The sequence below is a fragment of the Centropristis striata genome, chromosome 8, assembly GCF_030273125.1.
Source record: "Centropristis striata isolate RG_2023a ecotype Rhode Island chromosome 8, C.striata_1.0, whole genome shotgun sequence".
Taxonomy (NCBI): Eukaryota; Metazoa; Chordata; class Actinopteri; order Perciformes; family Serranidae; genus Centropristis; species Centropristis striata.
The window spans coordinates 27,737,564-27,763,366 of NC_081524.1; the positions used below are offsets into that span (position 1 = coordinate 27,737,564).

Here is a 25,803-nt window from a genome sequence, read left to right on the forward strand (position 1 = left end):
CCTCAGAAAAGGATTATGTAAATGGATGGAGCAGTTGGGCCTCGTAAGTCCCTTACTAATGTCATAAATACTAATGACTACAGTCTTTTCAGTGAGAGGGAAAAGCAATAAACACATGCACAGAGGAAGCAAAACAGTTTAACAGCATCCTGGAGACTTACTGTCTTGTTCCATAATAGTGCCTCATGTGATTATAGACGCTGAGATACCAGCATGAAATCACAACCTGGAATAACAGTAATTTCACTGGCACTGATTGGAAACATTAGGTGTACAGTAAAAATAGGACCAATCAATCAAAAAGGTGGACAACCAAGGAATATTAGAATAAGTTCACTTAGACTGAGAATCAAGACATAAGAAGAATTTGAGACGCATCTTAAAATTATACATACACAAAACAATAAGCCATTACCGTGAACTGTTGAGTGCCAGCATAAAGTGTTGCATAGACTTGCCTTTCCAACAATAGAACAAGTAATTTAAAAGCTTCCACCACTAAAAGAGGTAACAGGAAGGACAGCAGCAGGCACAGAGGATGCGTATAGCCGTCCCTGATGTCAATCCAATAACTCTACTGTATACTGTGCTGTCTTCTTCCTGTGAAACCACAGCAAACTGGCTGGATGCTTCGTGGTGACCTGGATGAAAACCTCTCTTCAGGTCCGCCTAGTATTAAAAACATTTCCCACTAAACCACAAATCTAGGCACCTCCTTAAGTTTTGAAAGTCATTTGTGTGTTTCTAATGCAAGAGTGTGTAGTGCTGCAGCAGGTGAGCTCAATGTGGATTTTGCCTGGTGGATGGAATTTAGACAGGGATCCAAACTCCTACGAAGACTACTATGTGGCATTCCACAGGAAACACATTTGGCACCGTGGTCACAATTGCTACACATAGCATGACTTAAGCACCGCCCACCCTCTATGACACTATGATGACTGGAGAATGCAGACAGTGCCGTGGTATCAGATTTCTGACAGAATGACACATAAGGATTCTGCTGAGTTCTCAATAGCCAGGATGAAGGTGTCCTCGTTGGAGTAGTGCTGGATGATGTTGTCATCCATGTTCACCAGGACCCTGAGGAAGACAAACACATTGATAGGCATGAGTTGTCCAGTTACATTAATGCAAAATCTCCAGTGAATAAAGTTTCCTTGAGTTTATCTGCATGCTATTTTAGCCATGTTAGCCAGTAGCATAGCCTTTATGGCTGGTAATATCAGTCTGTAGGTCAGTGCTGAAATACAGCCATTCATACAGTCAAAAATTATTAGACCACCGGTTTTCTTCGATTTCTTGTTCATTTTAATGCCTGGTACAACTAAAGGTACATTTGTTTGGACAAATGTAATGATAACAACAAAATAAGAAAATAAGAGTTCAATTTAAGAGCTGATATCTAGCCATTTTCCATGGTTTTCTTGATAATGATTTTGGTTATTATTAAGAAAACCATGGGAAATGCACAGTCCTCTCAGCTGTCCCAGGTTCCCTGACACCACTACATCATTTTACAAATGTGTTCATTTAAAATCAATTTCAAACTGGATTTTATCCAACAAAAGTTGTTCATTTTATAGCTTAACGGTCCACTCAAATATGTTTTTGACAATATTTGAGGCAATGCAGTGTAATAGAAGTAGAAGCAGTCGTAGTACAGATCGGTCTCCAACAAGCTAACCAGCAGTTTTGACAAGCTAGCGAAACCACAACCGAATAAATTGTATATTAAAATATTTTACAATCTACTAAGAGTTTGCAAGAGCACTGAAACACACGACTAGAGGCTGTAAGGCGGACTAGTGAGAGAGTTGTCGTCCGTTTCTAGCGTGATGATGTTTAATGTCCCCGACAGCAACTGTAGTCTCATTTAGCCACTTGTTAGCAACCGCCTTTTTAAGGACATGGACAAAATTTACAAATGGTGGTATTTACTCATGTATTTTATGTTGTACAACAAAACGAGAACATCTCTTCAGCTTGTGTTAACCACACACCTTATTTCAGACATCTAACCAAAAACCCATTCAAAATCCTCGTTGAGTTTGAGAGATTAGAGGTTGGTTTCAGAACTCATTCCTGTGGTGCCCTATACCTGCTGACTGTAATTGTGAGCATTTAGCTCAAAGCACCACTGTGCCTCTGCTCTGTACAGCTTCACAGAGGCTCAATAGTTTTGTTTACACTTACCCTTTTTTGCTTTTTTGGTAAACTTTGCTCATCCTTTCAACAGGCACTGTATATTTCTCTGAGATCTGTGAATCAGTGATGAAACAGTGCATTTATGACATGTTGAAGCACCATGACGCCCTCCTGACATCATCATTACATAAAAAGAGTTGTATTAAATGATCTGGGATTGAGTAATCCTGTTAAGCACAAACAATCCTTCATTGTTACATACTGCCTGCATCAGTGCTTCAAGGGTTGGGGCGTGCAGCATCAAGGCATCAAACACTTCGTCACACTCCTTCCTCACATACAGCAGGACTGATGAGGCATGGTGCAGACATGGAAACATAATTTATTAATTCAGCCAAATAATAAGCTACAATAGTAAAAGTAACATGAACAAACCTTTTCTTTCCAGTTCCACTTTGGACTTCTTGGGCTGAGGTGGACAGATATCTTCCTCAGCAACACATGACATCCTTTTCATCACAACACTCCTGATACACACACGAAAAAAACCCATCATTGTTTAAAAGCAACATTTAAATGGAAATACAATGCTTCTGTTCTTCAAAGTCATAATCTTAAACATTTAAAAAAAAATGTCTGTTGAGTCAGTATCTATTACTGAATGGTGATTGAGCCTTTAGCCCATGTATGAAGTCCTGGCATTCGCAGCGTGATGAACCAGGCGTCTGTGGCGACATTCCCGGGAAAAATCATAAGCGACACAAAGTAACGATGGGTTTCTTCTTGATATTGTGCCCTCCTCTGCACAACTTGATTTGGTAATTTTTCTCAATATTTGTGCTGACTAGGGGCTGAAGATCCAGCTCTTTACTGAACACCTACACACATAATCAACACACAGAACACACACAAAAAAAATCTGCCCTCACTACTAAAAAGCACTTGCGTCCCAAAAAACACTTATGTCCTAAAAGCACTTAACACCCTAAGAGGACTCAACATAGTATATGCCACTTATTCTTGCTTATTATTGTGTTGTTTCTCAACCTCATCCTTGCTTGTGTTGTGTGATCTCTCAAATGTACGTCGCTTTGGATAAAAGCGTCTGCTAAAAGACATTGTAGATTGTAGACTAAGGATGGGTGAAACCTGGCACCTCGATTATCTAAAACGTTAACAATCAATTACTAAATTAATCAATTAATTGCTGCATGCATACATGGGCAAAGGTTTGATACAGTAAGCTAGTTTTGCTCAAATGAATACTCTCATATTTCTGTGTGTTTTATAATTGTTAGTGTAACTTTCAGTTTGCAAACTGTAGTTTTATCCCCCTTAATTCTCAGCTCATTAGCTTATTGACATACAGCCGCAGAACTGAGCGCTCGGCCTTGTTTCAGTTCAGTGAGTACTGATACGCAGTCATAGATACAATTAAAATTAAATAAATCAATAGGGCGTTCCCAGTGGCACACCTGGTAGAGCGCGTACCATAGGGGCATTGTCCTCGTAAGCGGGCAGCCCGGGTTCGAATCCGACTCGGAGCCCTTTCCCACATGTCTTCCCATCAGTCTCCCCCTTCACTCTCTCACCCTATCAATAAATCCCAAAAATGGCCAAAAAAAATATCTTTAAAAAAAATTAAATAATCAATCAATTAAAAATTCTACGTGATCAACCAAATTCTTAACGACGATTAATCGATCATCGATTCATTATTCCAATCCCTTGTGCTGACTAAGTTAATACCATTCAAAGTCCAGTTGAAAACAACACGGATCTACTATTTGTGGCTGTGTTTTAGTTGTTAAAATAGGCTACATTTAGAAGGTGGATTAAGGTGGAATAACAACTGTCTAGAGGCGCCCACCGTCATCAGCCCCTGCACCCGTGCTGCGTTTCAGCAGCCACACCCAGTGGAATAAGCATTTTCATCACCCCGCAGAGGTGCGTTCGCTAGAGACTGCTCTTTAACGCACTTGTGTGTGAAGCAGCGTCCTGTTTTTTCCCTAGCGTTGCAAGTAAATGACTGAACAAAAAAGGAAAGAGTGAAATAACGGTATAATACTCACCCATCTCTGTCGACCTCTTCAGTGTTAAAAGCAAACACCTGCACATGGAGTAAAAAGGCAACATGAGGCACACTGCAAGACTGGACATTGACTGGGCTACACACTGTCCATATGTGTGTGTGTTAGAGAATGAGACGGGGAGGCTCCCTCACCTGGCCGGCTCTCTGCAGGTTTCCAAAGTAGATGTCAGGGATGAAGAGGACGGGCTGGGAGTCCAGGTCTCTCATGGTTTTGAACAGCGTGTTCTCGGCCCTCTTCAAGGGAGAGGTCTGCCCTGAGCTGCCATTTTTCCCTAATCCAGAGAGAGCGTGAACTCAGCATCTGTTGCCAGGCAACCGTTCCAAGTACAGATTTGATATGGCTTGATTACATATTACTCGCTTTTTGCTCTTCTGCAGAGCTCTTCTATTCAATGTTATGGCTTTCTGGACAGAGGATTTTAAATCAAGCTCACTAACATCATATGTGATTTATTTCTGCATTTACTTTACTCTCACTTAGGAGGGAAAAAAATCTTTTTACCTTTCATCCTCTTCCTGAGCTGCTTCTTCTCCTCGTCTCTGAGCTTCCTCTCAGCACCCTGCAAAACACACAAGGGGGTGATGGGACCCAAAAGTGAAGTTTAAAAAAATCTTTCATCCTAAATGATCTGCTCAATGTTGACCAGAGCCGGGAACTGATGTGGTGCCAGCAGGCCTTCCTAACCTTGTCACAGAAGACTTTGATCTGAGAGAAGGCCCTGTGGATGGGCCTGCTGCTGCAGCTGTTGTAACTGTAGGTGTCGATCTGCATTATCAAAGGCATCCCCTTCACGCCCTTCTGCGAGGAGAAGTCTGTGCTCAGACAGTTCACAGAGATAAAGACCTGAGAAACAAAAATAAGACAGAAGACAGGCTCATAAGCCAGAGATAAATATATGCAGTCATGGCAAAAATTATTAGACCACCCTTGTTTTCTTCAATTTATTGTTCGTTTTAATGCCTGTTAAGACTAACAGAACATTGGTTTGGACAAATATCTATCTATAAAAGCAAGACGTGTGTGTGTGTGTGTGTGCGATTGTCTTTATATAGTTGTGAGGGCCAACCCTTGGCAGAACACCAACCGTGTGAGGACATTTGTAGTTGTGAGGACATTTTTCACGGTCCTCACAAATAAAATGCTAGGATAGCCTCTACAGGCCTTAATTAATCATCTGTATGAATTTCAAGGATGGTCCTAACAGAGATGGTAAACCCTGAAATGTTTGTGTTGGGCTAGGGGAAATGGTGGTCCTCACAACTGCTGTGTGTGTGTGTGTGTGTGTGTGTGTGTGTGTGTGTGTGTGTGTGTGTGTGTCTAGGGCATATCTCACTGATCGTTAGTCAGACTGACCTTAGATTTCGTATGTGGCTTGCGCATGGCACGAAGGTGTGCATCCTCGATTTTTTAATTCATTTTTCAAAATATCATCAATTATTCACGTAGGACGTGTTGCGCCATTGCACTGTTTCTGATCGGACGCCTTTTAGGGGAGCTCCGCCCCATTGTGTGATAGGCCTACACCTGGTCAGTAACACAATTCACTCTGGATTTCCACGCCTGACTTTTCTCATCTGTAAGTCTATTTAGCCTACCTATCTTTTTTAAAGATTTTTTAGAGTTTTAAAGTGCGCTACAAGGTTCAATAATCCAATAATATTCGAATAGTTTCCAGCGAATATCAATGTTCAATGTGTATGTGCTGGACGGTGTGTGTACCTTATGAAAAGTAAGTGTTTTATCTACTTAATCTCCCACTATATGAACACATACTTCCTACGGGCACTGCACTAGTAATGATAACAACAAAAATAGCTCATAAGAGTTTAATTTAAGAGCGGATGGTTATCTTGTTAATGATTTTGGTTATTATTTAGAAAGCCATGGTAAATGGCTAGATATCAGCTCTTAAATTAAACTCTTATGAGCTATTTTTGTTGTTATCATTATATTTGTCCAAACAAAATGGACCTTTAGTTGTACCAGGCATTAAAATGAACACGAAATTGAAGGAAAAGGGTGGTCAAAAAATTTTCCATGACTATATATCCTCATATGGAGTCAGGTGTACCAAGAAATCTAATTATCAAGCAAGCAGACAGGTCTAAAGCTAGCTAAAAGTAGTGAATAAATAGTTGAAATAGTTAGCCAAGTAAGGAATATACATCTCTTTCTTTGGCATTATTTAACAATACATGGATCAAAGAGTTTGCTAAAAGTATGCTGATGAATAAATGGTTCAAATTAAAAGCTCTCAGTAATGGATAAACCGTTAAATTAGCTAGCTAAAAGTAAAGAATTTACAATATAATCCTATTTATCAATTGTTGAAATATTTTACTTAAAGCAATGGAAAAATGGCTGAAAGCTAAAAGTGTCTTGTTCCGTCTCTATATCCTGATTATGAGACAGATAAAAATAATAATAATAATAATCTGCTTAGTGCTCCTAATTGCATTTACAAGAACTATTCCATCACACCCGCAGAGTCTCAAAGCTGTCAATCATGTCTATGACCGCTTGTGAAATATGCTTAAACTGTCCAACATGCAGCGCTGAAAAAATAATAATATTCTGTACTACGACTGCTTCTACTTCTATTACACTGCATTGCACTCAAATATTGTCAAAAGCATATTTGAGTGGACCGTTAAGCTGTAAAATGAACAACTTTTGTTGGATAAAATCCAGTTTGAAATTAATTTTAAATGAACACATTTGTAAAATGATGTGGTGGTGTCAGGGAACCTGGGACAGCTGACAGGGCTGTGTATGTCAACGTCATACAGGAAGTTTAAAATAGGAATTTTTTTTTAAAATAGGACATTTTTTTTAAAATAGGACATTTTTTATTACACAGACAGAGATCGTGAATGTGAAAACTTAAATATTCTCAGTAGTTGGAAGGAATGTTTTTTTTAGACGGTTCATATGCAGAAAATGAAGCAAATGCATAAATTTACGTAGGCCTACAGGTAAAATAATAAATGGTAACTTTAAGATGATGTAAAATTTATTACTTAATTTTAGGGAGAACCCACTCCCCTGTCATGTGCTCAGTTAGTTTTATAACCAGTGTGGCTCAGATGAGGAGTCAGACTGAACTGATGTCTTTATGTTCAACCTGACTCTTATAGTCAGGCAGCGGTGAGTGAGAGGGCCAAACAGCAGCAGTTCACAGGCCAGAAGCAACACTCAGCCATGTAAATGTGTCCCACCTGCTCTGAGCGCTCCTCAAGTTAAATGTCTTATATGCTGACGAATAAGCTTTCAATCTGTTGGATCACACATGCATATCAAATTAGAAAGAATGTGTGTTTTCAATGTGACATGCTGAATTAATGGTTATTTTCTAATGATCCAAACCTCTCTGTGCCACGGCTAGACCTGCTCAATCTTTTAAAACCTTTGTGAAAAACAAAATTCCTACAGCTATTTTAAACCATACACTGTAAACGATAGTACTTGTGGATAACCACAAGTAGTACAAAGACAAATTTACACATTTACCTACATGACGGAACAGATTCCCATGATTAATCATGATGCCAAACCATCCAAACCAACATAAGCTCATGATAAATTTTCCAGTTTAACAGGTCCAGCCTGAGCAACAGGTCGGCAGAGAAGGATAACGGTAGATTCCTTACAGAAATTTTCCCACTACACAGCATCAACAGCATCATGCCTGAACCTGCAGAGGTGAGGGCTGATTGCTGGGAAGGCCTGGAGCAAATGAGCCTCCTACACACCTCCACAAATTCACACCTCCACAGACCCAAGCCATTTCAATTTCTCCAGAAGCAGTGGACGTGTTGCTGACAGCATCTGTGTGCGTATGTGGGAGGCTTGTTGTGTTTGCACTTACTGCATGTGTGAGCTTTCAAATACCTTCCTAAAAAGAGAAAAGTTCACAAGGGCACTGGTAAGTGGCTGTTCAGTGCCATCCGCTCAACCAGGCACAAACAAACAAACAAAAAACAGAGTCATGCTGCAGGAAGCAGCTCATCTCCCTGACCAACACATTTCACAATCCATTACAATGACCATGATGATGATTGTTGCTTGGCAACAGCAGAGCCATGCCAAAACAAAAAACACAACGAAGCACTTGCACCAAAAATACCAAATTTGTATGTCAGCCCGTCGGGGCCGGATTGGATATCCAATTATGTTTTGAAACCAAAATTCCTTGGTGGCTCAATACAGGGAGAGAGAGAAGCGGCCATGATGCCCTCAGACTTCCTCACAATAACAGAGGTGTTTTTCCTCAACCTCTACCACCTTATTTCAACAGCCTCTGGTCCTGCATGGAGCCTATGTGAGTGACTGCACAGTCTGTGTGCAACAGCAAGGCTGATAATGTTCATCAGGTGAGGTATCTGACAGCATAGACACACAGTGCCATCCACAATCATTAAAACCAGAGCCAACCTGCTCACCCGCAGCAATTCATGTTTCATTTTACCCTATAGCTTAAGAGAAATAGAGATATTTTGGAAATGAGGAAAAAAAAAAATAAAATAAAATAAATAAATAAATAAATATATATATATATATATATATATATATATATATATATATATATATATTTATTTATTTATTTATTTTTTTTATTTTTTTTCCTCATTTCCAAAATATCTCTATTAAATAAATAAATAAATAATGGTGCATTGACTATGGTCAGGTGTAGAAAAGTTTGTCGAAACAACTCCTATACTGAGTGACACAGCTTGATGCTGTATCACCACACTACCACCTGAGCACACCAAAAACAATTAAAGTGGCATGAAGGTTTATTCTAAACAGTAAATATTTATCCACAAAGCTGCAATTACCTCTCTTACAGTTAGGCTGTTTGTTGAGTTCGCATTATGTGTGAGCTGAATGGGAGCCACAGCCACAATCTCCTGAGCCCAAACAGCCTGAGGGTGAGTTGGTGCTGTGTGTGTGTGTGGGGGGGGGTGTGTGGGTGGGTGTGTATGTGATTACATGTTGTTTGTCTTTATCAAACTGACCACCTTAACAAAAGTGAAATGTGAGTGGCTCCTTTCAAGGTCTATTGCAGTGTGCCTGGCATGTCTGACATTCCAAATAATTCCCAAGTAGAAGGACCACAACAAGAAGACAGAAAAAATAATTACTTTACTCCCCAAGAAAAGTGAAGGCTGTTTCTTTTGACTCTGCACATACAGTGTTCTTCTGTTGCTTTTGTTACCTTAGCTTCTTCGCTGACATCCCAGGTGAAAGAGACAGCGTTGTAGGCAATTTCCTCCACGTTCCCAATCGTGCTGAAGCTCTCCTTGTAGTCAGCTGCATGCAAAGTGAAGATCAGAGAAAACTTATGAAGTGAGTGTGAGACGCTGACGTTTCAGGACTCTTTCAAAATTATGGCACAAGCAACAATACAACACAAAACACTGCATTACAACTAAAAGTCCTGCATTTAAGATCCCTAAAAATATATGTGAGCATGAGCATTTTATTGCAGCAGCTGGCCAATGAGGTGCTACTTTACATGCTTTTTGGTAGTTAAGTCCAGTGTTTAAACATTTGAGATGGCTTTTATTGCTTTTCCCCAATCTTTCCTCTAAGATAATAATAGATATTTGTCACATTTACCTCTTTGCAACACTAAATTTAATAAAAACAAATATATGAGTCTGCTGGAAGCGTTCATAAGCCAAAAAGGATGGAAACCACTGGTTTAATCTCCAATTCATTGGTTTACAGATATTTTTAAGTGTATCTTACATACACTATCTATATGCTTTTCAATTTGTATTCAATTTTGACAAAAAAAATCTGCCGTACTAGAGTGGCACTCGGAGAACCCAGCCAAGGCTAACGGTGCATTCACATACTCTATGTCCCATTTCTCGAGACGGAAAGTCATTCTTCTAACTTTGGTGCGTTCATTAGCTTTAAGTCGTAATGTGGAAACAACATGAAAGCTAAAAACAACATGTGTTGTATTTGCATGGCAATAAAGAGAAAAGAAAATGGAACAGGTGTGCCACAAAATAAGATCTAGAAACAAATTTTCCTGATTATTCAGACACCACATGAATGCAGCACAAATGCCCTATCTTGCAATGTTAAAAATTGATTTGTGCATCTGCTCTGTGATACTGAGGGTTTTTTTTTTTTGATAATCCTGCTCACGTATAGACAGACAGATAAACCGCTCTAAAAACATAACCTCCTTGGCAGAGGTAACAGTTAACATTTCCATTGTTAAATCCTAAAACACTTAACTTCTCAGAACATGAGCTTATTTCCACATGTCTACATTAGGTCACAGATTGTACCATGGTACCGACATGAACTTGCCACAGACAACAGTGTCTGGCATCTCTGCCTCATTCCACTGAATTTTCCACCACAGGTTGAGGCCTGTCTCCTGCTGATTGTACAGGATATGGCTTCAGTCCAGGCCCCCACCTATTTCTCCTCTAAACGTCTATGCAAATGCAGACCCATTGGCTGTCTATGCACAGTGTTTTTCTGGGAATCAAGGATTGACAGTTATTCAAATTGTGTCAGGTTTCACCTCGGGATATGTGACAGGATCCTACTGGTGGCTCCTGCTAATCTAAGGTAGAGTTTAGAAGTCAATTTATCTTTTTCTATGATATTTTCGATACAAAAGTGTGTGCCATTGTTATTTTTAAGCCTTTTCCTGTTCTACTCACTAACTTATCAAGCCATAATCTGACAACAATAATCATCTTACAAATGTCCAGGACTCTCTGTTTGGCAGTATGCTGGCGGGAATGCCAGTATTTCCAATTCTTCAGCTGCTCGTCTCTGCACTTATCTTCTCCAAAGACAACCATGATAACACTCTGAAGCAGAAGAAAAGACATATTACACTATAAACAGGTCAAAACTATTCAATATATATAACATTTCTTTCATCCTACCCAACAAGTGAAATGTAAAACCCTAAACCTCTACTTCTACACTTCTTTTCCGTGAGCTATCTCCCTTCCCTCACCTGTACAATACTGTCCCGCTGCAGCTCAGAGTCTCCCATGGTGCATTGTTCATTACTGGATGGGCCCCCATCAGGCCCATGAGACGGCATTGGTCCACTCACCCGCACTTTACCTCGAGGCTGATGTGGAGATGATGTGAAGCTGGCCTTCGACAGTGTCAAAGAGTAGAACTGGCCCCGGTTCAGGTAAGCCATGGGTCCTTCTCCCTGCCGCGGCCGCAGCGACATGCTGGCCTCCAGACGGTACTGGAAGCCATCACTGTAAGAACATGTGGGGGAAAACTTAATTATGATACAGTCTCTCCTGATATGAGAATAAACCACACTTTTGTGTGTATACACAATCAGCATAGATACATTTACTTCAATAAGTGCTTCTTATGCCTCCTTATGACTAAAACAAACAGATTTTAATACAAATCAAAAGGTGCACAGCTTTAAATGATAAGTCTCGTAAATGTTTTGTTATTGTCAGCAAATTCCATCAAAATATCAAAACCAACAATGAATGAGCCTCATGGATGAAAAGTTCATATGCACAGATTTGATCTTAAATTGTGCAGACAAGCAATTTAAGAACTTTTATGCTCAATATTTTACTTCCCGTTTGTTCGTAGGTAAGATCTACATTTAATTAATAATGAAGATGAAAAAGAAATTTACTTTAAGAAAACACAGAGAAAAAATGTTAATATGTAGACCTATTTATTTTATCATTTTAAATTTTTACACTTCAAAAAATTTGATCTAGCCTTAGTGACTACAAAATTAGACCAATAGACACAAATGGCACAACTATCTGCATTATTAGCTTTCAACAAAAATTCAATTTTCCTCTTAATGCTTTGTGTATGAACAAAAATAAGAGAAAAATAACAAAACATTTATGCCATAGGCCAAATGTATCTACTAACAAGTATTGTGTGTGTATTCCAGGTCTGATATATTTTATCCATCTGTGCTACAGAGCACTGTTGTCTACAAACTATTAAAAAGAAAGCTATGGGTCACATCATTGCACTGGCTTACACGTCCTTCATTATGATGAACACACTGTGGTTTGGTTTGTTTTGGTTGGTTTTGACTAGTCCCAAACAATCACATTTTGCTCCTGTGAGTAACCTATGCTAAAACAGTGCCTAGCTATGTTAAGAAATTAGTTATTAGTTATTATTATTAATTCTTTTTTAAAAAGGTTAGAAGAGTACTTGTTCATCCTCAGTAGGAATTACTCGGTTTGGGACTGAGAGCCATGGAAATGCTGAGGAAGTCATAAAATAGGCTACTGAGCCACAGACTTGGTTTTGGTCTTCACATGTCAACATGACAGAAGTATAGAATCTTAAAAGTCTTATCATTTAACACTTGATTAACAATTGTGCATCAAAACACCCTGCGTACAAAAAAATGTATGTTTAACACGTTCACTTATCTGTGAATTTTAACTCACCTTGGGAGGCTGTATTGGTATTCATCAACTCCTGAGGAGGTACTTCTGTGGTACATCTGTTAAAGGAGAGTATATAGTGTGTGTTTCATAAAGAGAAATGCAGGACATGTCACTTGTGGAGCATAAAAGTCCCACAAATGGGATCCTCATCCCCCTTGTATAACAAGTCTCACCTCTCCCTCTATAGTGTCCTCATATGTGCTGTCTGGAGAGCTTCTCTGTTCATCTTTCAAGTACCCAGTGCAGGACAAATCATAGTGGCTCTGCTCATGAACCATCCTGATCTGCTCTCTTGGTTCTTCTCGGTAGGAACCTACAGAGCAGGTCACTCCTGTGGACCTCTGGCCCTCTGTCTTGACCAGAGACAGAGCTGCATCACCTCCAGCTTTAACATCTTTTCCTCTGGTGTCTACTCCAAAGCAGGTGGCTCCAAACCTGGAGCCCTGATGTTCTGTAGAGGTGTTGTTTAGGGAGAGGTTGACAGGCATGGATCTGAATGCCTGAAGATGGTCATCTAGTATTTCCAAGCTCCCACAGTTATCAGGCCCAATAGCAGAAGGGTCTGTGGGTTTAGCACAGCTGGAGGAATGTCTCTTCTCCCTGGGAACCTGCCAGGGTTATAGCGAATACATAAATATGACTTGGAACAAATTAGACCATATTATGTAGAATTGTCCTATTAAAGCATGATTATTCTAGAGGTGGGGGGGGGGGGGGGGGGGGGGGGGGGGGGGGTCGATACAGCATAGTATCGCAATATTTTGAGTGACAATATTATATCGATTCATGGCCACCAAGTATCGATACTTAGCGTTCCAACGACCTGGCTGTCAGTATTTTCACCATTTAAGAATATATTGGAGATCAGGGATCATATGAAACTAGAAGATCTAAGGAATCTATAGGCACGGGAAGTTGTCAAAATAACCCTGCAAAGTTAGGGTATTTTTATGTTTCATTCAAAAAAAAATTCAGAGCAATGAAGCTAAAAGTTGAGTAAGTTTGAGAAAATGCTGCAGTTGTTGTCATCCATACATGTTTGATATCTGTTCAGTTCAGTTTGACTGAATACTTTGTTGGTCAGTCTGTGTGTTTGACTCTCATTGTGGACGAATAAAAAGACTGAAGTGAGATGAATCGACAAAACACTTCCTGATTGCATTTAATTTTATGAACACAAAATGCAGTTAACATCGCAATATATTGTATCGCACTACTCACCATATTGCAAAATGCTTAAAATCACAATAATATCACATTGTGACTCAAGTATAGGGATAAAATCGTATCGTGGCACCGGTACGCTGATTCACACCTCTGTTATATTAGTTGTGATGTCAAGCTTTCCACACCTTGTAGAAGTCGTACAGCATTCCCAGTGCTGCTGCACTGTCTTCATCTCCATTTATGCTCATCATGGCCTTAGTGGCAGCAGTCAGTGGGTTCTCCAGGTAGTTCTTCCACGCCTCATCCTCGTTACTGAATGCTCTGCGAGACGGCCCCAACACTTCATTTGGCACCACCACCACCAGCCGTTTACTGAGGGGACAACAGGACAATGGGTAGAGACAATAAGTCCTGTGGTTACTTCAAAGCCATATGTGTCATAGACGGAAATGTCTGCCAAGCCACCAGCATTCCCCCAGGCTGTTTCTCATCAAACTTAGATCTAATTGGCTGCTTTGTGTGAGGTGTGTTTATGTGAGTTCACTCATGTATGTCTCATTGACATAACAAAAAGATGTACTGATTGAGTTCTGAAAATGTGGAGCATACATTAAAGTTATTTCTAAGTATGTCATTTTTGAGACATCATTCAGAGATGTTGGCAAGAAGGGCACACATCATATGTTAAGTCTTTAATATTAATATTGAAGTAAAGTATTTTGCAACAAGTATAGCACTTGTAAAAATGGTGAAGTTTAACTAGAATGAATTACAGTCAGGTTTTTTAACAAATGCACAGTCACTATAATATTACCATTATATTAATTTTGGTCATTTCTGTTGTGTATGTGATGCGTTTAGGGGCCTTTAGCTGTAGCACTACTCCTTGACAGAAACTAAACCTTGTCAAAAAGATAGGAAGACATAAAGTAAAGAAATTCAGATTTTTCTTTGTTTGTTTTGTTTTTTAAATGAGAAACTGCCACTTATGTGGGGGAAAAAAAATATTTTTTTATTTATTTAATTTTTTAAAATAAAAAAATGTTCCAGAACTTGTAAACATTGGAGTGAAATTGACAGAAGTTTTTTATAGCATTATTAATTAGTTCTCTTACCTGTCCAGGTCCATGTTGCCTCAAGGACTATCCGGTGTTTTCTGAGACTTGCTTGAGAAACTGGACTTTCTAGTTGGTCTAGGTAAGTTTGGGGAGTGAGAAAACTAGGCGTGCAAGAGGCTGGATCTATGTAACCTCTTTGTCAAAATGACAAATAAAATCCTATGTGACCTTGCGTACTAAAATAGACTTACATGTTTCTGATGTCAGGTAAAAATCTGAGCATATAACTACATAAAACAACCCGCAGCCTCGCTACATTTCTTGCACGTGCCAGGTTTGTATCCAGTTTGGAAAAGGTGGCAGGCTAAATTGAGAGATGGGTACTAAAGAGGCAGGATAAACAAGGAAACGAATGTCTCCTTTCTGATTGGATAGATGTTTCTACGCGGATAGCACAGTCGTTTTACCATTGGCGAAAAGGTGGGGGCGTGGCCTAAAATGAGCGGAAGGTGGACACGCCGATATTAAAATATTTTTTTTTCAATGCTTTATTGAAAATTACAAAAATAAACATTTCTGGCACGTTTTTCACAGTACATAACTTGCACAAGTGTAGAAAGAATGCTAGGTGACCATCAATCAACAGTAAGACTTATAATAATAACATCAATATTGTAAATTCAGAGCAGTTGAAATAAAATAAAAATGAATAGACAAAAATAAAATATATATAAAACAGTCTAAATGTTGTTTTCAATAAGGGGGATTCGAATTAGTTTTAACTGTTCATCTCAGTGGGAAAATTTATCAAGATATCATATAATTTTGTGCCTTTGTTATTGTTATAATTTTTAGAGATTTTAAGTACAATTTGAGTTCATTCATGAAGACAATACATTCGGGGGATGATTTCATGTCTCTATTCTTGTGGATGAAACATTTTGCTAAACAAAGGATAACGTTGCAGCATAGTTCATCGTTTTTGCTTTGCAAAAGCATACCAAAAGTGACATCGTCTCTAGAGATAGCAGCTGGAAATGATATGATTTTTTGTTTAATCCAATTGTGAATTTTGATCTAAAATGTTTGTATCACATAAATTGCCATTGCTATTTAAGCGTAGTCTAAGTAATTCTTTAGAGGGATAAATGTTGTTCATAATTTTAAAGTGTGTTTCTTTCACTTTGGGGGGTATAGGAAATTTTAGATACATCGTTCTTAGTTTATCAAATATTAAAATTTAGTTTCGGGTATGTCCCATGTTTCTTATAGGCTAATCCCTCCTCCCGGAAAGAGCTTGGAGAGACGTGAGGACACCATGCGAGCAGACAAGAAATGTTTAGAAAAATTAACCAAGTCGGTCTACCTGTGAGTAGGGGAATACTGGACTGGGCTGCAGTTTCAGGCCCCTCATCTTTCGCGACAGCGCCACGTAGTTTGGAGGATAAAAAAATAAAGTGTATTTTGGCCGCACATTCACCTCCGTTTTATTATATTATAGTTATAACTCTCGGTTACATTTTTTTTAAAGAAGTCTCTCAAAGATTAAACTATAGATTGGTGAAAGGCCATAAGCTAACTGAGGCATTTTTCTTTCATTTCTTGAATAATTCTCTGCTTTGATCTGATAATTGTTAAAATTTTGTATCTTCTATGAACGCAACGCTGAGTGGCATGCGCAGAAAAGATAGCAGTATAGATGGATGGATGGATGGATGGATGGATAGATAGATAGATAGATAGATAGATAGATAGATAGATAGATAGATAGATAGATAGATAGATAGATAGATAGATAGATAGATATTAACAGCATATAGTAACAATGGTAGCACAGCATATAATAATATACACATAGAAATGTGTCATATATTTACCCTATGCAAGGTGTGCATACATACATAACTGCAATATAAAATATATACATATATATAGATATATGCCTAACTGTACAATAATGTACAGTATAATGACTGTACAAGATATACATACAATAGATAATATACTATGAGAATAAGAATATGTAGATACACTCTAAGAAATGATTCAAGGAGCCTGTAAATGTGACAGTAATATAAAGGTATGCATACTAAATAAAAATGCTGAATATCATCATGATGAGTATTTGAGTTGACTACATCAAAATTCATTAGTAGAACTCAGGAACAGGAATCTTTGTGTAAAATATCCAAATATAAATTAAGTTTACTTCTTCAAAATAATTGTTAAATTGTTAGTGTTAAACAAAAAAATTGTTTAAATATTTATAATTATAAGTGTACAATGTGTGTAAATCAGTCAGTACAACACATTTTTTTCAAGTAAATCAAAAGCAATTTTGCAGTTATATCCTACAAATATTTTCAATTATATTTACTCAGTGTGTTTAGTGATTTCTACTCAGTTTTCCATATAATATGGTTAACATAATATTTCACTTACACATTTACTCAATGTATGTGGTAATTGAGCCAAGTCAATTCATTCAGACGTACTTGAAAATATTACTTACATTTACTCATACTCATGTTTTGTTTAACCGATTTGAGAGCTTTCAGATCAACTCAATATTTTTAAGTATAAAAATGTTGCACTGATTGAATTAGGTAATATGCAGTATTATTTTTTGAATGTAGATATACAGGACTTTTCCAAAAAATTATATAAATCAGACTTTTTTTTCATAACCACCTAAGTCTACTAGGAACCCCTTCCCTTTTATTTGATGAGACTATATGTATGATTAACAGTGTAACCATGGCTTTTTATTATTATTATTATTATTATTATTATTATTATTATTATTATTATTATTATTCAACCTTTATTTACATATTCCATTGAGTCACTGGGTCTCATTTTCAAGAGAGACCTGATGAGGACATGCAATACAACACAAAATTGCAACAGAGCAGGAGCCTACAGTACACAGGTCCTAATGTGACAGTGTGGGATGCCAAAATATTATTTCTAAGAACTTTAAAACTAAGAGCAGACCCTAACAGATATTTTTTCTAGATTCTTATTTAACGTTGATTCAAATCTTCCAAAGGAATCAAGCGGGAAAGCTTTTTTTTACCTACCTGGTGGATGGAGATAATAATGATGTTCTGGGAGTGTAGGCCATGACAGTCCTGTTTATAGTAAGATTTGAGATTTGAATATAGACTCATATGTGAGAGGCAATATTATTGTTATCATTATTATATTTACCAGTGTTAATATACAGTAGGGGGAAAGTAAAGTGGCTGGACTGAGTAAAGGTATTGTTTGGTCTTATTGTTGTCTGTACGATGACACCTTGTGGTAGGCATTTCATTTTGCACCATTCAGACAGAAAATTTTATTCACATATGCAGTGGTGGAAGAAGTATTCAGATCCCTTACTTAGGTAAAAGTGCTAATACCACACTGTGTAATTATTCCACTACAAGTAAAAGTACAAACATATCAGAATCAAAATGTACTTAAAGTATAGAAAGTAAAACTACTTGTTATGCAGAATGAACCCATTGAGATTGTTTTATATATTCAAAAAAAATTATTGGATTAATATTATGATGCATTTATGTAAGCAGCATTACATTTTTATCAAGATAGGGCTCATGTTAACTACTTAATATACTGTTATGAGATTTGATTAAAAAAAATAAAAAAAAGTCGAATCACTTCAAATGTATTTTTATGTTACATCTCGACCTGAAAAGTAACTAAAGCTGTCAGCTAAATGTAATGAAGTAAAAAGTACAATTTTGCCTCTAAATTTAGTGGAGTAGAAGTATAAAGTTACATGAAATGGAAATACGCAAGTAAAGCACAAATACCACAAAATTGTACCTAAGTACGGAACTTGAGTAAATGTACTTAGTTACTTTCCACCATTGCAAATATGTATAATACATGTGTTTTGATATGCAAAATATAAATACAAATATGTTCGGACAGGTAAAGTGCTGCTTAATGCTGATAAACTTTTGATACATTGGTAGTTTATTTTTATTCATCTGTTTGCTTGCTTGCTTGCTGTGATTGTCTTCTCTTCTTCCTGAGAGAATGGTACTGATGCTGCGTTTGTGTGCTGTCAGAAATGTTCCCATCCCACCCATATTCACACAGCACCAGCAAGGCGCATTTGTGAACTTTTAAGTCACGACACAATGCTACGAAAATAACACGTAGAGGGAAATTCTTTTGGAATGCTATTTTTATGGATATTGATTTAAGCCTGGCTTGTTCCTTTTAAATTCTGTGTCACAAATAAAATCAGAGAATTCGATTTTAAATTATTACTTAACATACCCATCAAAGGCATAAATATCAAAATTCCTTGACGGCGATAACAAATGTACCTTTTGTGAAACCAAACCTGAAAATGTAACTCATTTATTTTATGGTTGTTATTTTCTCAGGGAAACTTCACATCCATAAATGTAAATTTCAAGATTCATCACCATCACTTAGGCTGTTTTTGATTGAAGTTAATTATTATTTTAAGTCTCTTAAGTTAATCACTAATAAGAAATGTATAATGAATATGCATTCAGATGTTTTCAACCAATAATCTGTCACAACATTTATAACTAGAACTTTCAATTTTTATGTAAGATTACAAAGTCTGTCACACCAAAGTTTAATTTTTTGCTTTTCTGTTTCCTATTCTTTCTTTTTTCCCCCCCTCTGACCCTTATTATACTATCATATGTAACTATGCAGTAACATTAATGTTACTTCAAAGTGTCATTAATGTTCATGACACATCCCATGTCATGTTTATGACATGCTCATGTCACTCTTATGTAGACACCTTAGAGTAAATTGTTACCAATATTAGTTTCAACAATAAAACACTGATAAACTAAACTGATAACTAAACAATCTCCCTCTAGCTCTTCTTTGCTGGGTTCTTATCTGATACCTATGAATGTGGCAAATTGTCAAAGAAGTGATGATCTTCAAGGGGTAAAATCACATGATCTGATCAACTGAGGATGTAGGTGATTTTACCATAGGTGACCGGTGTCATGAGATGATTTAGGCAACAAAAAAAACAATTTTGACATTTCAGGTCGAGATTTAACATAAAACCTGATCAATTTAAATTGATCATTCATGTTTATGAATTAAACCACATAAAGTTTATTTAATAGTTAAAATGAGCCCTACATTGACAGCAGTAAAATGCTGCTTACATAAATGCACCAATAATAATAACAATAATGTAATCATATATTTTGAACATATAAAACAATTTGAGTGGGTTCATTCAGCATATCGAGTACTTTTACTTTTGAAACTTTATGTACATTTTGATGCTGATACCTTTGTACTTAAGTATGTTTCAAATGCAGGACTTTTATTTGTAGTGGAGTAATTTCACAGTGTAGTACTAGTACTTTTTTTTAAATAAAATATCTGAATACTTCTTCCACCACTGGAGAGCAGTACATTTCGGACAATGACCTCACATCACCCCCAATGTACATGGGTGCTTAGCATTTTTAGGGGAAAAGGTTGCATAAAGTTCGAAGCGAAGAGAGCAATGGGTAATTCTTTTTGACACACGCAAACAAACAGAGTTTTGGGGGGGGATTTCTGATTTACACTAATGTATTGACAGAATAACAGTCTCTCCCCCTTCACTAAAGTTCATATAAACATCTCACTGACCTAGTTATACTATTCTGTCTATAACTACTTTGAATATGTGCAGTCTGATTTTCTTTGGGGAAATTTCCAAGTTAATTGCCTCATCCATGTGACCCAAATAGTGGTAATTAACCTAGTTCGCCAAGATGATTCACAGCCACTGCTGTCTTGCACATTTTAAAGTCTATTGATCCTATAAGACACCTATCCTTAGATTCTTAATCATCAAGGTTGCTATACTTTAAGCCTCAACTGGTGTAACTGCTTTGTGTTTCCAGTGTGTGCGTCTTTCAATACCTCTGTGCTTTAAGTTTTCCTTTACATTTCCTTTTCAGAAGGTACTATGTTTTATATTCTTTTGTAGTTTATGGCTCATCACCTTCTTCATGGTGTTGTACTGATCAAATTTCTGTTTAATTTCTTCAGGTATAGCATCAGATATGGCCCGTGGGCACCAGAAGTTCCAGTCCCAGCAGAAGAATGCCAAAAAGCAGGCAGACATCAAGAAGAGCAAAGGCCATGACCAGAAGGCAGCAGCTAAGGCTGCTTTAGTATACACGTGCACTGTGTGCCGGGTATGTGCTTAGGTGGAAAACACAGAGAAGAATTACTCATTTATGAGCTTGGTATTATTTAACCATGAAGTTAGGATGGAAATCAGTAGATGGGTGGTAGGCAAAGGGGCGACATGCCTTCCTTCCAGTGCTGAGATACATGACATATTTTTCTCAAGAATGAGAGTTTTTTGTGTATGTGCCAAAAAAGGCAAGACAAGTACCAGTTCATCTCACATCACATATCATTTTAGCCCTGCAGTGCTGCTCAAACCAGTCAGTTAAAATAAGCTGAAGCTGACTTACTTGATCTACTGACCCTGCCTGTTTAAACTTTGGGGGACTATAATAATTAATAATAATATAAAAATGTGTCCGTTCGGACACTTTAGCAACATGTGCAACAGAGGTTAGCACAACACCAGACTGGCCTGTGAGTCACACCAAGGCAAGTGCAAAAGAAACTGCAAAGGCCCGCCTGCAGGTTCCCAGTCAGCTACAACAGCAACAAAGAGAAAGAGTTGTGTATAACATGAGAGCGGCGTGTTGGTGTTTCTCCACATTTGTAGAGAAATGTTATTTGAGTGAAACACCTCCAACAACTTGAACTGCATTCCAAATCGCATTTTCGTTTTTAGCATGTACTCCAGCTTCCCTAACAAAGTATGAAATTGCAGTATGCATACAACTGGAGATACTACTTCATCAAAACATGGCGCCTTGAACTTTGACCCTGTAGCTCATATATGCTGTGCAGAAAACTTGGGGTATGGATAGCCAGAAAAGCAGGCTGGATTGCATACTGCAAAATGGATGTAGTAGGACATTGTGGTACTTTTAGCATTCTGCATTTGACATACTGTGTATTGTTACATATATTATTCTAGCATCTTAAATAGTATGGTAGTATAGGTGTTGCGATTTTTAGTTGTTTGATCGGCACATCTGGGTAATGCTGTATCATCTGTGCATTTCAACTCCTTATCTGCTTTATAGAAAATCTGAATCAGCTTTAATGACCATGTAAGTGTGTACACACCGTAGTTACACACACATACAAAACATTTGACTCATTTAGTTTGTCCTCTTTTGTTTCTACTATGTGCAAATATGAAAAAAATCAATATAGAGTCCATCTAAAAACAAGAACACTGAAATTTGTAAACAGTAATATGTGAAGTTCTGCAATGGTTCGAAGTGCAATGGGTTTCGAATAACTATGGAGTACTTTATGTAACAGGTTGCTTTATATGAATGAGGTAGGTTATATGACAGTAAGAAGTGTATGCTTAACTGGTAAAGTGGCTGCTCGCTGTTATAGGGTTATTGCACAGGGATTCTTTGATTGATGTTAACTGTTTGTCAATATGAAGGGCTGCAAAGAAACTTTGTATCTGGTGGTTTTGGTGTACAGTGTTCTGTAGCAGCAATCAGAAGGGAGAAATCCTAACAGGTGGTGTCCAAGATATAAAGGGTCTGCACTGATGTTGCTTTACATTACTTTGGTAGCAGTAGGATTACATTCATTCAAGGGTGAGTATTTCCCATATCTTCATGTTAAAATTGACTGTAGATCCACATTTTAAAGATGATATTTAAATAAATCTCTTCCAGGGGTTGGCAGCCTATGAAGTAATATATATGTTGTCCTAGTGATTACTGACAACGTGCATCTTACCTACACTACCAGTTAAAAGTTTGGGCACAGCATTTCTTTTTTTTAATTATTTTCCACATTGTATATTAATATTTAAAATAATACTATAATAACTTATAATAACTATAATAGAACACATGGAATTATGTAGTGAACAAAAATGTGTCAAACAAACCAGAAAGTTTTATATTTTACATTCTTCAAAGTAGCCTTTAACCTTTTGCTTTGATGGTATCAAACACATTAAGAAGGCAAGAAATTTCACAAATTACCTCTTGACGAGACGCACCTGTTAACTGAAAACCATCCAGGTGAGCAGCTCATGAATCTCACTGAGAGAATAACAGAAGTGTGTTAAACTGTCATCAAGCAAGAGGTGGATACTGTGAAGAATCTGAAATATAAAACATTCTGGTTTGTTAAACACTTTTTATTTTTTTACTACATAATTACGTATGTGTTCTTTCATTGTCGTTGAATTGATATATATCGCCACACAAAACATTGCAATACTATGCTGTATCGATTTTTTCCCCCACCCCTAGTATGTCGTCAGTATTAAGCTACAAAGTTGAAAATAATTTTTTAAAAATAAAGAAAAAGCATATTTTGAGCCTTACAAGGAAAATAAAACAACTTTCTAAGTATAAATTTGCTGACCAACATTAGTATGATCATGAATGCAGTGAGGACCAAAGTGCAAATGAGAGGCTGGATACAGAAGACATATCTCAGGAGATTTGGAATGGAAAGCTCGCCTCATTAGGGAAACGCAAAACTAGTCTTAAAGTTGGCAAAATTTTGAGGTAAAGGCGCTGTGTGTTCAATGTAGCTTTTGTAATGGCTTCTTTCCTACACTTTCAGACACAAATGCCTGACCCGAAGACCTTTAAGCAGCATTTTGAAAGCAAACATCCAAAGTCTTCAATGCCCCCAGAGTTGGTCGATGTGGAGGCCTAATGGAACAATGCTTAATTTAGTTATTGATGTATGAGCGTTGTTTGTTTTTTCCAAAATTGTATTTTTAGCTATCCTCACTTGCTCATGCTGAAGTAGTAGACACACAGCAGACACTATTTTGGCTATTTGTTTTATCTTTGACTGTATGCAGTATTTCAGATAAGCAGTTAAGGATAATTAATTAATTAATGTATGCAGTATTTCTATTTGATAATTTCAAAATGTTATGCTCAAAACACCATCTTGTCCATGGGCCCTACCACTATTACACCATCTCAGGTCTCCCACTGTTTCAGGACAGACTTGGAATATAGAGGGAAATGTTTTAAAAAAACAACAACTTTCAGTCAAAAAACTGAAAGTTATTTTTAATGTGCCAGGGTTGGGCTCACAATTATAGCTTGTTCAGAATGACTGGAGTTTATAGTGTGATTGGAAAGACACTAATTCAAAACACAGATTTACTTCTGATCTGCACTGATTATTATTTAATGTCAAGACTGTGGTCTATAGTGTATGTTGATATGAAGTATATATTAAACATAATGTGCTACACGGGTACTGAAATTGTGCATTGCATCTACTTTAGGGTTTTAATGACGTTTCTAGTTCATGTCTACTGTGTAACTTTCTCATGTGCATGTGAGTCATAAAAGTGGACCAGAGAGGGCACTGTGAGTCTACTCACAGCAAACCCTTCAATGGCACAATTAGCAGTGGTATAACTGCATAAAACATTTTTATTTTTTTTATCAAGTTAGAAGGTGTCTGTTGAGTGAATTGGCATGAAAATGTGGTTTGCACTGGGTGTTGGAAATGATAACATTAACAATCTACTCACAGTTTATTAGTGTAACATGTATGTGGCACAATTGTGTGCACTACTGTAGTATTTTATAGTCTCACACTGTGTACTGCATATGTTAAAACAATCCCAAGTGCAGTCTCACACTCTTACATGTTGTCATGGTAGTGCAGAAGTATTTCAACTCTTAACCTACAGTTAATGTCTACACTGTATGTTAGTTTAGGTTCTTATTTTTATTGGTGTATTTTCCTAGCATGCTAACAGACAGTTACTTTATATAAAGGAATTATTTTGAATACTCTTGGACAGACTGGTCATTAACCACTATTGTTGTATCGCTGTACTAAAGTCCAGACTGACAGACAGCCATGTTTTTTACTTTTGTAATAATAATTTCTTTGTTTCAAAATGTTATAAGCTTTTTAATAAAGGTGTTACTTTTGTATGAACTATTTCTAAGTTGTGTGTTTGTTTATCATGTCGAATTTTCCACATTTCTTACATTTTTTATTTGTATGTGTGTTTGTTTTAAGTCAATTTTTATTTTTTTAGGTGTTTATTGGCCTTTTGAGCTCCTAATTACTGTGCAGATTAGTAGTCTAGTGCTTATTCGGACCTCACCTGGTTGAAACCATTATAACCACTATCATAATACAGTGAACACTCATGTGCGCCATGCGATGAAGGTAGAAATTACAGTATATATCAGCACAATGAATCACACTTCCTCATCAACCCCTGCTCTTTAGTCCTTTCAGTTGGTGCTCTAAATCCCATAATCAAACAAGCAGTACTGAACGGGCCCTCGCAGTACACGCGTGTCGGGGCATGCTGCCGTCGGGGTGTGTGCGTTACAGGGGCCAGTCTGTACCACGCCTATGAATTTCATTGCCTTAAGTTTTATAGTGTGGCCACGGTACCAAATATGAAATTAGACTGCCACCACAGTGCCACCTAGGGGCCAATCAATAAAACCTTACAGGGGTTATCCTCAGGAGGGCATTGACAATAATTGTACCAAGTTTTGTATAATAATGCACAAACTATCCCTTTAATCCTCATACAGTTTCTGAAGGAGGACTCTTAACTGATATGTATAAGTTAGAAGAGGCAGGTAGCAATGGTGGAAAGTAACTATGTACATTTACTCAAGTACTGGACTTAAAGTAAAATTTTGAGGTACTTTTATGTACATTTTATGTAACTTTATACTTCTACTCCACGACATTTTGAGACATATATTGTACTTTTTATTCCTCTAC

At 37.3% G+C, this 25,803-nt stretch overlaps 2 protein-coding genes across 4 annotated transcripts; one reads left to right on the forward strand and one right to left on the reverse strand.

Annotated features, from left to right (window-relative positions):
- Positions 1–210: 210 nt before the first annotated feature.
- LOC131977027 (grainyhead-like protein 2 homolog) lies at positions 211–15,362 on the reverse strand. Of its 2 annotated transcripts, none has more exons than XM_059340277.1 (15): positions 14,974–15,362; positions 14,044–14,230; positions 12,865–13,299; positions 12,692–12,747; positions 11,242–11,500; positions 10,978–11,089; positions 9,460–9,554; positions 4,926–5,084; positions 4,743–4,800; positions 4,373–4,512; positions 4,221–4,258; positions 2,584–2,675; positions 2,411–2,496; positions 2,197–2,261; positions 211–1,083 (listed from the first exon to the last, which is right to left on the reverse strand). In XM_059340277.1, exons 1-15 carry the CDS (start codon positions 14,985–14,987, stop codon positions 969–971), a joined length of 1,911 nt encoding a protein of 636 aa, XP_059196260.1. In that variant the 5' UTR covers positions 14,988–15,362; the 3' UTR covers positions 211–968. The 2 variants fall into 2 exon arrangements, with proteins under 2 accessions (XP_059196260.1, XP_059196261.1); XM_059340278.1 differs by having other exon boundaries at positions 11,344–11,500; positions 14,974–15,359.
- Positions 15,363–21,002: 5,640 nt separating this feature from the next.
- LOC131976591 (zinc finger protein 706) lies at positions 21,003–24,984 on the forward strand. 2 transcript variants are annotated; one of them, XM_059339692.1, is made up of 2 exons: positions 21,003–21,137; positions 23,638–24,984. In XM_059339692.1, the coding sequence occupies exons 1-2, from the start codon at positions 21,003–21,005 to the stop codon at positions 23,731–23,733; spliced, it is 231 nt and encodes a 76-aa protein (XP_059195675.1). In that variant the 3' UTR covers positions 23,734–24,984. The 2 variants fall into 2 exon arrangements, 1 of the variants encoding a protein (XP_059195675.1); XR_009394812.1 differs by lacking the exon at positions 21,003–21,137 and adding an exon at positions 23,046–23,187.
- The last annotated feature ends 819 nt before the right edge of the window (positions 24,985–25,803 follow it).

Bases quoted from the DNA above. Each gene is read 5' to 3' on its own strand.
- LOC131977027 (XM_059340277.1), bottom strand. The intron at 11,501-12,691 runs GTGAGTTAAAAT...ATGTTCTTACAG, and splicing joins TACCAATACAGCCTCCCAAG to TGATGGCTTCCAGTACCGTC. The intron at 4,801-4,925 runs GTTAGGAAGGCC...TGTGTTTTGCAG, and splicing joins TCAAAGTCTTCTGTGACAAG to GGTGCTGAGAGGAAGCTCAG.
- LOC131976591 (XM_059339692.1), top strand. From the start codon at position 21,003: ATGGCCCGTGGGCACCAGAAGTTCCAGTCCCAGCAGAAGAATGCCAAA. The intron at 21,138-23,637 runs GTATGTGCTTAG...CTACACTTTCAG, and splicing joins ACACGTGCACTGTGTGCCGG to ACACAAATGCCTGACCCGAA.